Source organism: Kryptolebias marmoratus, linkage group LG5, assembly GCF_001649575.2.
Source record: "Kryptolebias marmoratus isolate JLee-2015 linkage group LG5, ASM164957v2, whole genome shotgun sequence".
Classification (NCBI taxonomy): domain Eukaryota; kingdom Metazoa; phylum Chordata; class Actinopteri; order Cyprinodontiformes; family Rivulidae; genus Kryptolebias; species Kryptolebias marmoratus.
Window position 1 is genome coordinate 19118746 of NC_051434.1, and position 14699 is coordinate 19133444.

At 37.6% G+C, this 14699-nt stretch overlaps 1 protein-coding gene across 3 annotated transcripts in view; it reads right to left on the reverse strand.

Annotated features, from left to right (window-relative positions):
• phf14 (PHD finger protein 14) overlaps positions 1–14699 on the reverse strand; it is a 101003-nt gene that overhangs the window by 13783 nt on the left and 72521 nt on the right. For all 3 annotated transcript variants that reach the window (XM_017430689.2, XM_017430688.2, XM_017430687.2), the window contains exon 17: positions 13847–13964. In XM_017430689.2, the coding sequence (XP_017286178.1) occupies positions 13847–13964 (118 nt within the window). The remainder of the gene's footprint in view (positions 1–13846; positions 13965–14699) is intronic.

The following is a 14699-nucleotide window of genomic DNA, read 5'->3' on the forward strand; positions in this document are numbered from 1 at the left end:
TCAAATATTTAGAATAAACTGTAGAAGTCTACTATACATTTGGAGGTCAAAGGTGGTGCGTTCTCACAGTTGTCGAGCACATTGACAGACTTACTTAGCAATGCCCTTTTCAAAGTTTCACTCACTGACTGTACGTTGAGTTACTGTTTCATGCATTTAAAAATAACTTGAGTAAAGGAAAACTTGAGTTAAAATAGATATTCTGATATTCAGATAAAAAGGTCCTTTTCCTGCTGAGTGCTGCCCTTTAGGAGAACACACAGAGACACAAAACACACTTTTCCCTGACAGACATTACTCTGAAAGCCATGCTGGATTGACCCCCAAAAAAGAAAGATTTCATGTTCATCTGCAAGCAAATGAAGTTTCATCTTTTGCAGTGAAGCCTGTCTGGTATTTCTGCTTTTGCAGAGATTTTTTTTGGGGGGGAGAATCATAAAATCATTCCAAGTCTGTTGTTGGACTATTAATTGCTTCATTGTACTGTTTATGCACCATTTTTCAGGCATTTAAATATTTAACTGGGCACTTTATCTCCTTATTCTCTCCTCTGAAAACAATAAGGCATGAATAAAAATTTTAGCAAAGGCACATTCTTGAGCGTGCACGGCTTTATGTGTCAGCTTGTCTCAGTGAGAGCGGGCATCTTGTTGTCATTCAGGAGATGACACAATTGTTGTGGGTCATAAACAGCAGCTTCATTAGCCTGTTCAGGCATTGCGTTGCTCGCTACATTTAACCACCTCTGTCCCCAGCGCCTCGTCTGAACCTTTGCTCCTCAGCACCCACAAAGCAGCCACCAGAGAGAACAATTAAAGTTGATGACTGCTCATATTTGCAATTCCCATTTCATTTATTACAAAGGGCATTGTTTAATGCTCCCCCCCACCACCGCCACCGAGAAACAAATTCCCATTTTAGTGAGGCATGACTGATACTAAGATGAACTTACCAGGCAATGCCTAATTTAATCAGAGAAATCTGAGGTGAAATACAAAGGCAGGTATTCCTCTCATTGTCACATAACTACAGACACCTCAGGAAGGACGACACTGTTGGAAAGAGGAGGGCTATTCTGTCTGTCAGCCCTGAAACGGCAGAAAAACGGCCAGCAGATTTTTGTTTAATGTCTGAATGAAGCCATGAACACTAAATCTCAAACAGAACAATTATAGGACTAGAATTCCTTGAAGGAATGCATATCCTGCCTGCCACTTTTCAAGCCAGAGCTTTAATCTGAGGTCGTCTTATGATGAGAAGGGATGGACTCAGAGCCGTTTTGGACAAACCTTGTAAATTATGTTTTGTGCAATCTCAAGTGATATTGGGAAAACTTGCAGGATTTACAAGCACTCAGAGAATGTGTTGAGGTTGACTTAGCTCAATATCTGTAATACCGACAGAGCTACAGTCATCTTTTTGGCTAACACTGATTAACTGGGTGGCCATCTTAAATTAAGGTTAGTTGTAGTTGTAAATCCAATGATTCTTTTCTGAGTTTCATTAAAATCTGCCCTGTGCTTCACTGGATAATCGTGCAATACTTGTGGTATGTGTTGTTGATGATGCTCAGCTACTACCACACCAAACTTTAGCTTAATATCCATAAAACTGTCTGAGTTGTAGCCATTTCTGTAATTGCTAACGTTGCTTAACCGTGACGACCATCTTGAACCTGGTTTTCTTGCAAAACAATAAAATTGATGAGAAAAAAAGAAAGCTTCCAACTCAGTGGTGAACATGTGGACAAAACAATGCAAGTGACAAGACCTGACTCACAAAATGCACCACAAATTTGCCTCATATTTATATATATATTCGATATATTTGGTAACAGATTTCTAGATAATAAAAAATCTTTTTGAAGCACATAATCCTGGTTCAATAAATTCAGTTTTATGGGATACTGGTGTAGATTTTGGGTCATCCAGAACATGCTAATCCTAGCAAATTAAATGAAAGAAAACTGGACTTCTTTTAATTCTCAAAGACGTTCCTAAATGTTCCATTTCAAAATTATATCCTTATCTTATCTCTCAAATTTATTTATTTGCAGTTATTTTGGGGTAATTTTTAACACCTAAAGAAAAATGTTTACTGTTATCTTTGTGAGACATTTGTTCAGCATTAATATCGGTAGACCTCAAATATCTTAAAAATCTTAAAATGGACACGAACACCCATGGTACCTGTAAAGCTGAATGAATGAGAATGTATCTGTGGGTTCCTAGTCATTCAAAACACCAAGATATTTGTGGCTAAATGTTAAACTCAAGGTTTTATGTGCTAGTTTAATCAAAAGATGACATGATAATGACTTTGTGCATCTTTTATTATTAATCTGAAAAAATCCCCCATTTTCCATAGCACAGAGATAAGTACTCTAGTACATTAGATCATCTGCGTTGCATATATTCGTTCAGTTGTGGTGTGTAAAATACATAATTGACATACAGACTACACACATGACAGTGCAAGTGTATTGAAGTGGGTGCTGCTTGTATGAAGTACAAATAAAGCACAACCTAGATCTTAACCTCTGCGTTTGTTTTTAGGCAAATGTAATAAATTGGTACATTATTTTAGAAGCTTAATGCATGATTTAAAGAAGGCGTCCTTTTGAAAGTTTATGTTGGTTTGAGATCTGGGGTCATTTAGCAAACATTCAGAGCTACAGGCCCACTACACTGCTGTGCGGATGTATCGTTAGGATGTCAAATGTCAGAAAATGGTGAAAAATGTCAATTTCTGGCCCAGTTCTTTCAAATATAATTGCTTTGTTTTGTCTGGTCAGCAGTCTGGTTTTCTTTGAGGAGGCAAAAAAAAAGAAGCCATTAATCTTGACATATGGATAGAGTGATAAATGTAGCCATGCTAAAATGAATTAATAAAAAGGTGTGTTGCGAAACACAAGTCAAAATACTAATGCATAAAAGTAATGAAACAATGTTGTTGGGTCATACAAAAAGCTAAGCTAAAATTCATTATGAAAATTTACAAAGGGAAAGTGTATCCACCAGAGTGCCAATAAAAAAAATAGCTTGCTTTCTGCCCATGCAGCAGGAGTCGGGGAGTTGCAGAAATGTTATTCTAACGAAGGCTGGTACTGCTGTTTCTCAGTGTCGGCTCAACTGTTTATGGCCAGAAAATACTGAGGGGTCTGACAAGTGGCCTCATGTACGTTCTCCACTAAAAGGGTTATTAGAATAGAGCCAGGTCCAGAGAAATGGGCCACTCAGGCCACTGGGAATTCCAACAGCAATCACACACTCCAGTTTACTTCACAAATTGGCCCCTGAGAGGCACACGGCCGTCTGTAGCGCCTAGTTAAAGTGATGGAGGTGACTCCTAGCCATTGATTTTTCCCTTCATCTTCGGCATCCCACAAGGCCACCCCTGACCAAGCTCCTGTGCTCCCAGCAGGCTAGTTTAGTTGCCCCTGCTCCCCTTTAAATCACATTAAACTGTGGTTACACTTTGGCCATGTCTACAAGACAAGCATCATTGATGAGGTTATCATACTTTAAGCACCTCGTTCGCTTCAGTAAAAGCTTAAACTGTTAGTCTTATTGACTGCACTCTCCCCTAGGTGTGAAGATAAACTTGAACATGTACGAAAAAGTAGACGACAACAAATTCAAATTGGCAATTTATCTTCATTCCATAAATGCATCAAAGATACAAAATAAACCAATCAGACTGCTATAGAAAAATGCCTCAGTGAGAACACAAAAACAGGTCAAAGGTTAGATTTTTGCTCTAAGATAGATCCTCACAGGATGAGGAGTTGACAGAAAATTCTTTCCTTGTCCCTCTCTCTGAAGAACAGAGCAGCTGATGAGTAATGATGCCTATTTTTCTTTCAATTTACTCCATATAGTAAAGGCAGCAGACTGTGACACTTCATTAAACTAATTAGACTAATTTAATTACAGTCTTTCACAGGTCAGGCAGGAAGCGTCTGATTGATGGTGCAGCCTGTGAATGCAAAATTTCTCAGGAAAGGAAAAGCGGTCAGAACCTTACAGAAGTGATAAACACTTCAGCTGCTGTACTCGGAGTTCACAAACACCCTCTAGTCAAAATCTGCAAACATATAACTTCTTTAAAGACATAGATGGCTGAAAGCTCTAGGGTCATAGCCGAACTTCAAATACAAATCATTTGCTTGAGTAGGAGTGGGCCGATGGCTGTGGTGGAAGTCGAGCAAATGAAACTTTTATGGACATTCATTTCAACAGTTGCAAACCTTTTGATGACAACAAGTCTGAGAGCAGCTTAAGTAGTGCATCCCACACAAGTTCACAGTTGAGCACTTTAAACACTGCCTGAGCAACTTTAAGAGCTTTTGGCATTTCAAACCTTTTATCAAAATCTTCTGGTCTGATTCCCCACGAAGCCCAGCATGTCAAGCAAGGCTGCAAGGGTGTAAATAAAGCCTTAAACAAGCACCCCTTGGCACAGCAACAAGCCTGAATTAAAGGCCATCCGTATATTACGACAAGACTGTCACTTTATTGCTGAAATCAATTTAGCAAGGGCCTGGAGCAGGAGGGATGTGGCCTTGGTCAGAGTGAGGTTTATCTAAGCCGAGCAGGCTGAGAGAAACACAGCGCCTATAATGAACTCAAGGGTGTCCAATAAAGCCTTTTATTTCCCCTTTGCACAACAGAAACATGTGTGCATGGCACCAACGTTCAGCTTCGCTTTTTTAATTTTTTTTTTCTGCGACACCACAAACCAGCAGCTCTTCTGTAATTACACCTGCTCCGCAGATACCTCAACAATCCAAGCAAATCAAAAAGACAAATCATCATCAAAAAGCTATTCTCTTATTAAACAGATCCTCCTCGACCGAAATCCATTTTCTGTGACCTTTAGCAGAAGAAAATAAGAGAATCATCCACAGGAACAAAAAAAGAACTGTCAAGTTTTTTTTTTTTTTTTCTTTTCCCATTTCACAAATAAACAGAGACTCGAAGACAAGGTCCAACAACTTTTATCAAAATATACTTGGGATGCACTGGAGTGTGTAACTAGTCTGGTTGCAACCCTGGAATCACAAACAAAACCTCTTATTTGATTAATGATGGAAAATGATCTAGTGTTTATGTCAGTTCAGAATAAGTCAACCGAAGAGCTTTGCCGAGGCAACCGTCTACAAAAATGTTCCAGCAAATGACACATAAGGCAGACCCAGTGCACAAAATATTATAAACTGATTCAGATGTAAAACCCTCTAAACTGTATAAAGTTGTTCTATCATTGTCAACAATGGAAAGAATCTGCTAAGAGCCCAGCCTTATATGAAAAAGTGCCACTGTCCAGATGTCCAGTTTTCACTGACAATTACACTCAGGTAACAAGGTTTCCAAACAATACCCTTGTTTGTTTTATGAATTTTTAACCATCTTGTCCTAAACTTCACCATTTGTAAAAAGCCAAAAAGCATCTTTGGTTGTGATTCTGCTGGTTTCCTGTTAAAAGGGAGTCGTTCCTCTCCACTGTCGCCCACCACGCCGTGTTTGCTCCATATGGAAGAATGAATTGAAGAGAAGATTTTTTTGTTGGTTTGCTTTGATAAACAATAATTGAATGAGTGTAAATTTATAATGTATGGAATCTGATTGCACTGTAATAGAAGTTTATTGAATTGGACTGTATGGTATTGGATTTTAATTTAAATCCTACTGTTTTGCACTGAACTGGACTGAATGCATTAAAAATATATATATTTAAGATGACTTTTGTCGTAAATTGGCACTATATAATTCCACGAAACTGAAATTAATTAAATGTCAAGCCCTTTATGATGTATTTTTTTAAATCTCAAAACACTTGTGACTGACAGTAAAGCTGAAAAGTGTCAAGTTTTTGAGAATTTCAGGCAGGATGGAGATAAAACTTGTTCGGCATGACAGGTTATGAAGCACATTCGCTTTTCATATATTCCGAAGTTAGGGTCTGTTATAATTTTGAACCCCAGATGTAGACATGCAAGATTTTTGAACCCCAGAAAGCGGGAAACTATTTTTTTTTTACCTTTACGTTTATGCTAAACTGCTCAGTTGTAGACCAACACAGTTATTACCATTCTAATAAGAGTGTGTTTGAAAGGCAAACATATAATAACTATGGCACAAGTGCTTCACATTCAAAATGTCCAGTCTTTCTGGAAGGTCCAGGTGCTGTCATTGTCACTCTTTTTAGAAAAACTAAACATAAGGGAATGGAAAATTTGCTAGCCCTGGTAATGAGTACAACAGCAAAAAGCCAATCTGGTTGTGTTTGTTTATCCCAAGTGACATAATAAACAGGTAATAGCCTTTTACAGGTAAGACATAAAATCCCTTACTAGTGACATGATGTAAGTGTATTGTCTAAAACCTGTACTTGAAATTACTTTGTTAAATATAGTGCAGGAATGAAGCCATGTTTGTGCTCTTTTTTCAGCATATACAGTAATTTACAGAAAAGCTTTTAAGCATTTCTGATATTATAAGCCAACTTCAGGTAAAAAGTTAATCGGTGATGTTATTAAAAATATAAAACTAGCATTTCTTAAATGAATGCATGGTGTCCACCTTCTGTCATGAGACCGTTTTAAATAAAGATCCAGCACATAGTTTTAGGCATGGCTCTCAGCTACTAACACCAAATTTTTGCTCAGTATCTGTAAAAATGACTGAGTTGCAGCTATTTTTTGTGTTTGCTAAACAAAAAGTGTTTATTGTGCAGTTCTGGCTACCACAGCTGTCAGTACTTTACTGTAAATTCCACCTTTTCTTAAGCAGTATATCTCTTTTTGGGAATCTACAATGCTGGTACCTTATTTTTAGAATAATTTATTGACTTGATAATTTTCTAAAATGATAAATGTTTATGCACAATTATAAATGGCTCACAAACCAAGCCTGATCTATCTTGTTCATTTGGTACAAATACATGTCCTTCTTCTATAAAACTTATATTATATTGCCTTAAAACTGTCACTTCAGACAGCAGTACAAAAAGTTGTGTATATTTTATAAGCTGAGGTTTTCTGAATGAACTACTGACAATTCCTTCTTGGCTGGTTTCTCTGGTTGTACTCAGAGCTTTCACTTCATGACTTTGATGCTTAGCAGCAAATTCTGAAGTGTTTCCTTTTCTGTCTCAGTACATGCATACATTAAGTTAAACTGTATGCTGCTCCACTGTGTTAATTTTGGTCCTAATTAAACAGAGGCAATTATGAAATCCCAAAGATATCTTCCATTTCTGATTCTGATTATAAGGCACTTGTCTCATAATTGCAATGCCTTGCATAAGATCGCCCAGAATAGACTACGGGCAGGAGTTTGGAAATACTGTGGAAAAATGTATGATTATTTAACTGAAGGCGTTAATATTAGTTTACTGCTTACTAGTTTTCAATGACAACAGATTTTATTTTGTCTATACTGCAATTTGCATTAGTGTGATGAAGGGTATGAGTGAGCCAAAATGGATATTTCTGTTTATGCATTGATCTAAAACAAGTTCAAAGTCAATAACTTTGTCATTCCATTTGGGCTCCTCAGGGCAAATTTGAACAAAATTTAGTTGCATTTCTTCGCAGTCGCATTAAAACAATATAATATAAAATTTAAATGGTAATGTAAGAATTATAAGGACGTCATTTTTTATGCTTTTTGTCAGTTTAGACTTTAATGTTTTGTAATATTGTAACAAAGCAATGTTAACAACACTTCAGCCTTAAAAAGTGAATTGATGATACATTTGGGTCTGAAAGCATTCAACCCCATTGGTAATCAAACTCTTTTGTTGCATTACAACTTGAAATGTAAATGAATGTTTAACGTTATGGGTCAGTGATTAGAGCAGTTGTCCTTCAATGAGAGAGTTGGAGGTTCAATTCCTGGCAGCAGTCATATGTCGGAGTGTCCCTGGGCAAGACACTGAACCCCTCGCTGCCTCCGATGTGTCCCATTGGTGTATAAATGAAGTTTAAAGCACTGATTAGTCTCTATAGATCAACTTTGTAGAGCTGTAGTAGAGTGCTGTACGGATGTGTGTAGATGGGGAAATGAGGGCACAGATTGTGTTGTAAAGTACATTGAATGGACTGGTTGCCTAAAAAGGAACTATATAAGTACAGTACATTTACCATTTCCATTTACTTTATTAATAATAGCAGATCTATGAGAATACTCTGGACTATTGATATTAAATGAGGTGAAAAACTTGAACTTGAAATTTCTTCCCCAAATATAGGGAAGAAGTTGCTGTGGTCAGATGAGACTAAAACTAAACTTTCTGGCCATCAAGGACAAAACCTAACACCTGTCCTCATGCTGAGAACAGAGAAGCATGGCGGTGGTGGCATCATGTTGAGCTGATGTTTTTTTTTTCCTTTGGCAGGGATTGGGAAACTGGTCACTAGGACGGAGGTCCATTTTCCAGCAGGACGATGACTCTAAACACTCTGCTGAAGCAACACTCCACTGGTTGAAGGAGAACCAGGTAAAGGTCCTGGTATGGCCCATTTTCCTCATTTAAATTCACTACGCATTTATGTAGATTTTGAATGCATAATCAAATTTAAAATCAATTTGAAATCCAGGTTGTGACAATACAAAATTGAAAGATTACCAAAAGGGTTGAATACTTTTGCGACCCACTCTGCCATCAGTAGAAATGTAATGTTTGAAACTCTCTACATGGATGAATAAGGATACTGTATTACATTGTGCTGCATTATATGATACACAGACAAGACTTCAACTAAAAACTAGTCCTTCCTGCTTACTTTTTCCTTTTAGATGTCATTCATCTGTTTCTAAGATAACAGTAATGGCTGCAGGGAGCTCTGACATATTACTTCCTGTACTCGTCTTTGTAGAAGACTGTCAGCCATAGGTTGACCACCTCCTATCTCTGCCGGCAGATAAATCTCGAGCGCACAGATCAGGTAATATTCTGCACTTAATGCTGGCATTTAAGAAACATTCCTCCACCACAGGCAAAAACGGTGCATGGCTTGGCATTTAGAAGCGGATAATAAAACTTTCCTTAAATATAGCTCTCATCTCAGAGTGCTTTTTAGATGCCCTTAGTGAAGTCAATTATCTCCCCACACTTGCTATTACTGAGACACTCTGAGCACCTCGCACCTTAAAAGGTCTGTGAATCATGCTTTCTCAAAAATGTCACATTCTTAACTGCCTCTCAAAATGTAGACCCTGCGATGTCAGTGGCGGCGTACACGTGTTGGCTTCTTTTATCCATTTGTTACTTAAACATGCCTCTTCAATGTGCTAGATGAAGTCAAAGCAAATACTATTCCTTTTAACTGGAAAACAACTTCTTACAAATACTAAAGATCTACTTTGCAATGTAGAAATGCTCAACAATAATCAATGCTTTGAAAATAAATGTACTTTTTAGTAAGGTTGTATTGCTTGCTAAGAGCATAGATTAAAAAAAAAGACTCCAATATCTCTATTCCTTCAACACGTAATGTTATTCTCCCATCATCAGTGAAATGTTGCTTTGCTCTGGGGCAAAGAGACCGGTAGCTGGAGTTTCACCCTTTTGATGTAAAGTAAATGAGTGAAAAGAACAGAGAGGGAAGCTGAATCATAGGATGCTTCAATGAGAATGAGAAACAACAATCAGAGAAGATGGACAAGAAAAATAGCAAAATATGCTCAGATTGTCATGTCATGCATTGCCTGCTGCTCTCTAAACAGCAAAAGTAACATGATGGGCTGCAAATGTAAAACCATATTAGTCTTTAGGGGGTCACAGTGGTTTTATTTTTCATGCCCAACACCGCAACTGAAAGAAATGTAAAGCTTGAAATGGAGCTTGAGCTTGTTTTCTGGAGATGAAATTTGCAAAGGTTGGAGTTTAGAATAAATATCTTGAAACGTAAAGATAAATATATCTGTGATGGACTGTCGACTTGTTCAGGGCGTAACCCCGCCCCTCGTCCAATGGCCGATGAAGACTACCCATGACCCTGCATGGGAAAGCAGGTGAAGAAAATGGACGGATATTCAAATGTAAAGATATCCTCTTTATGTTTTTAAGTTTTAAAATAAATGTTAAGTTTAATATTTTTTGAGTATTTGTGAAAATTTGATGCAATGATAAAAGAAGCCATTTAGAAACTTACAGCTAGCACTGACATCCATCTTGAGCAATCCAACTGCATTGGGATAGTGCTGAATACAGCTGTGAACTGCCAGACCACCTGTGGAGGTGGTCTGGATGGTTTTTATCCGCATACGTTTGGTAGTCTGAATCATAGCCAAGTCTGAATTTACTAGACGCCAAACAGGAAGCTGGAAGTTGAATCCAGAGCTGTTACAGTGTCCCCACAGGATGGTAGCACATGTTTTAAAGTCTTGCCTCTTCATGTAAACAAATTGGACTTTGCACTTGGTAAAATAAACAAAAACACCTCAGATTTTTTTTTCAGGCATTAACTGGTATTAATTCATGTAGTTCTTACTTTGCAACTATATGGTCAAATAATAACTTCTCTAATATGTTTAGCTCTAATTAGATAAGGTCATGTAACACCATGATGATAGGGAGTAAAGAAGGTCTTAAAGCCTTAAATCGTCATGTTAGGCCCCGTTCACACAGCAGGCATAATACTTGTCTGTGATCTGAATGCAATCTGTCCGGAGCCCAGCTGTAGGACCACCTACTGAACTGACGTGACCCCTTTTAGACACCAGTTTTATTATTGGTTTTTAGATAAACTTTGTTTGAAAACTAAAGAAAGTGAAAAGCCTCAAATTACAGCAAAAGCCCTCCACCCTTAACTCATATTCATTTTATAATTGCATCCTAATATGGTTTAGTAAACAACTATCTCAGTCAAAAAATTGTGTCCATGTTTCTGGATCATACTATAATAAATACATCATTGCTCATCAAAAGAAAAAAAAAACTTGGAACAGTACATTTAAAAATAAAACTGAATTTGATAGATTGTTAGTCAGGGTCCACTTAACATCTAATGAGAGCTATAACCTTTAAGTTTTCCTCATAATTGAAAGTTTCATTTTAGTGACTCAGCATTTTGAACAAGCCTTTTTTATAATTGACTTCCTCTGCACCCGCATCAATCTGCCTTCAATTTCCACATAGATGGGGATTATCAAAGAAGAATACTGGCTTCTAAAAGGAAGTAAATTGGGTTAAGGTTTTCAATTAAACACAAAAGCAACTAAATGCTACTTTTTACTGCAATGTAATCTAATAAAATTAAGAAGATGAAAAAATTAAAAAGAAACAGAAAAAGAAGGAAAGGAAAGCAATGCTTGTTCTGGAATTATTTTGAGTATAAAAAAAATCACACTATTTTATCTAGACTTGAGCACATTATAGGTCTTAAAGGCTCAGTTTTATCATAGTTTAGACTGTATTTGTCAGAGAGGTCTTTTTCTGTATCTATAGGGAAATACTCCTCTTTCTCTGCACTTATTTGTTGTGGTGTACCTCAAGGGGTCCAATTCTGTTTTCTTTACATACAGTATGCTGCCTTTGGGATCAATATTCAGAAAGTATAACATTTCCTTTCACTGTTATGCTGATGACTTTCAAATATATTTCCCTTTTAAATTGAATGTGTCCTGCCAAACTGCAGCCGCTGTTTAATGGCCTACAAGATGTCAAACACTGGTTAACTCAAAAATATTTCATCGTGAATGAAAACAAGACTGAAATTATTGTATTCGGAGATCGTACTCCTCTCAGCGAGTTAACTGACATCAATAGCCCTCTTGCTTCTCATTATTCCTTTGCTGTCAGAAATCTTGGGAATATTGTCAGACAGTTTTGAAATTTGAACAGCAAGCGTCCACAGTTGTTTTATCAGTTTTTATCAGTTACGTCAGATTGCCAAAGTAAAATGTACAAATCAATCTATGTCCTGTATTAGTTTACACCAAAACAGTTTTTTAATTTAGTTCAAATGACAAGATGACCAAGTAGGGTTGGAAAGGTACATGTAATTGTACCTTGATGGTTTGGTACAGACATTTGGGATGGTACATGAATTACATGAACGCGCCAGTCACAGGTGATCCTTTCTCCCATCTAAAAGTGGGCACACGTTCGATTTAACAGCATTTTGCTAACAGGCCCTGACATAAAATCAAAGAAAAATACTATCTAAATATGAAATCAAACAAAGTGTAATTGGCTCAGAAGTAGTCAAATCACCTGTGTGGAAAAACTGAGGTGCCACTGATTGTGGTCAGGTGCAGCAGGGAGAGACAAAAGATGCAGGTATGGCATGCAGTTTTAACATGTAATCAGCACTTTGTAATGAAGCCTCTGTGGCAAGCCATTTGTATATTTATTCAAGAACCCTGATACCAAGCGTAATTTTTTCACAATATGTTTTAAATGTTTCACATTTTATATTTTCACATTGTGACTTATTTTATAGTCAAGCTATCAGCTGAAAAATCCTATCTTGCTGTTCATGACCTGCTACCTTAGACCCTCCCCACTAACAAGGGTGTTTGTTTTTCTGTCTCTGCTTCTGGGATAGCTATTATCTCTTTAAAAATAAACAAGAAAAAAAGAAAATTACTAGCTTTTGGTATTTATTTCTCTTTTCTGTTGGACCATACCGAAGTCTTACCCTCCTAACGAACATTGAATTCGGAGTATCGTTAGACCCCTATAACCAACTTTGTTGGATACTAAAAAGCAAGATGAATTTGAGGGTATAAAAACAAAAAACCTAAAACTTTTTTTCTTGTTCTCCTCCCCTACACATAAGAAGCAGTGCCAAAGTTAAAATCACTTTAGCTTATACACCTGGTGTTTGTGGGTGTGTCGACTGTTTATAATGAGTCAATCACTCTGCGAGCTAACTTTGTTATTTTCTTTTTTATTTATATGATTAGTTTTGCCACTCTCCCTCGGAATGCCGACAGCTGTCTCGCGGCTCTCTTCTCAGTCTCAGATAAACGCTCGGACGCCGCGGCTGAAAGAGCTTGAAATCTCCGAGGGTTATAAACATGCACTGCTGAAGCTCGCTTTTCTCCTCCTCCTTGTCGATAAATGCAATGCCAGGGCTATTCTTTGACGGCCACATAGACGCGCACAGCTGTGGCTGGAAAAATAAGCTAATTCCTTTTCGATCTCCCGGCAACCAGCGCCGAACTTGGGAACTGAGTGTGTGCCCATCTCTCCTACTCTGGGTTTTACTCCTGCGGCATCCACACTCATACTGCTTCCTATGTGCAGGAGCCTTTAAACAGAGTATAGCAAGAAGGTTAAATGGGAAATTAAACCCTGTTTAACAAAAAAAACCCAAAAGAAACAATAGTCCAATAAATCATACTTGCACTTCCACTTTTTTAAAAGCCACAGATGTTTAAATCAAAATTCCTTGAAGGAGCTTTAATTTGAAGGAGCCCATACTGTCTGCCACCTTGCATGTATAATTTTAAATAAAGATCTCAAGCAATCTCTTGGCTCTCACAGTATGCGTTGGGAGGAAGTCTTGGCGTCTACGAAATTCTCGCACAATGCCTGTAAAATTGAGTAACAGCCACCTTTGTGTTTGCTAAGATCGAGTCAAAAATCGAGTTGACTTTAAAGGTTAGCCACTTGTAGATGTACATTTTCATTGGAATTCATCTACTGGTTCATGAGATATTTTTCTACCAAGACAGAAAGATGCACACAAACACACACAGTACACGATTGCTCGCCTTTCATAGCAGCGGGGAATAAAGATAGAATGCTTTTATATAAACATAACGTGTCCATCAATAATAAAGATGTGTTCTGATTTCCTGCGCGTGCAGACTGTTTACACACTCACCTTGGATGAGGATGTGTCACACTCCTGGCAGATCCAGCCATATCCTGTCTGCTTGGGAGATTTCTTCAGTGGGGGGTCCAGGCACCCGAAGTGATAGCAGAGCTGGCACTCATCACACCTGAGGCAGGGACAGGAATAGCACCTGTTATGTGCCACATAAATAAAGCCACAGCCTTCCTTCATTCAGAAGACCAGCTCAGGAGTGAAGATGGATGATGATAGGGCCACGGGTTGTCAGGAATGAGGATTTGTTCATGTTCTTCAAACCCTCTTTCATCACTTCAGTCCCTTGACTTTACACAGTCATCCTCTGTGGTCAGCTATGGTTTTGTAAGTGTCCTGATACATACAGATTTTGTTACACTTAGGTTGACTAAAACTCAACAAAACATGAAAGCTCAAGTGGAAGCAATAAGGGTAAGACAAAATGCAATTAAAAAGTTACCATAAAACTAAAAAAAACCTAAGTTAGGGTGATTCAAAATACAAAAGATGCCATAAAACACGTTCAGGGAAAATGCTGATTTATTATTGCCTGCCAACAAAGGAGAAGGTGGACAACAATGTTTTTGCCTGTGTCTGTTACCAAAATCCTTTTTTTCATGAATTAATGAAACTCACAGAAACTATTCATTGGATATACGTACATCAACAACTGATTACCTTTTGGAGTCAACTTGATTCAATCTGATCGGACCTTTAAAAACAATAAAATGGCTATAACTCCGTCAATTTTACAGATATTGACATAAAAGAAACTGGTGTGGTAGTAGTTGAGACTGATTCCCAATGCAAAGCACTAACAGACTGAACAACATCTTTGTTTAAAATTGTGTCAGTAACTATTTGGAGT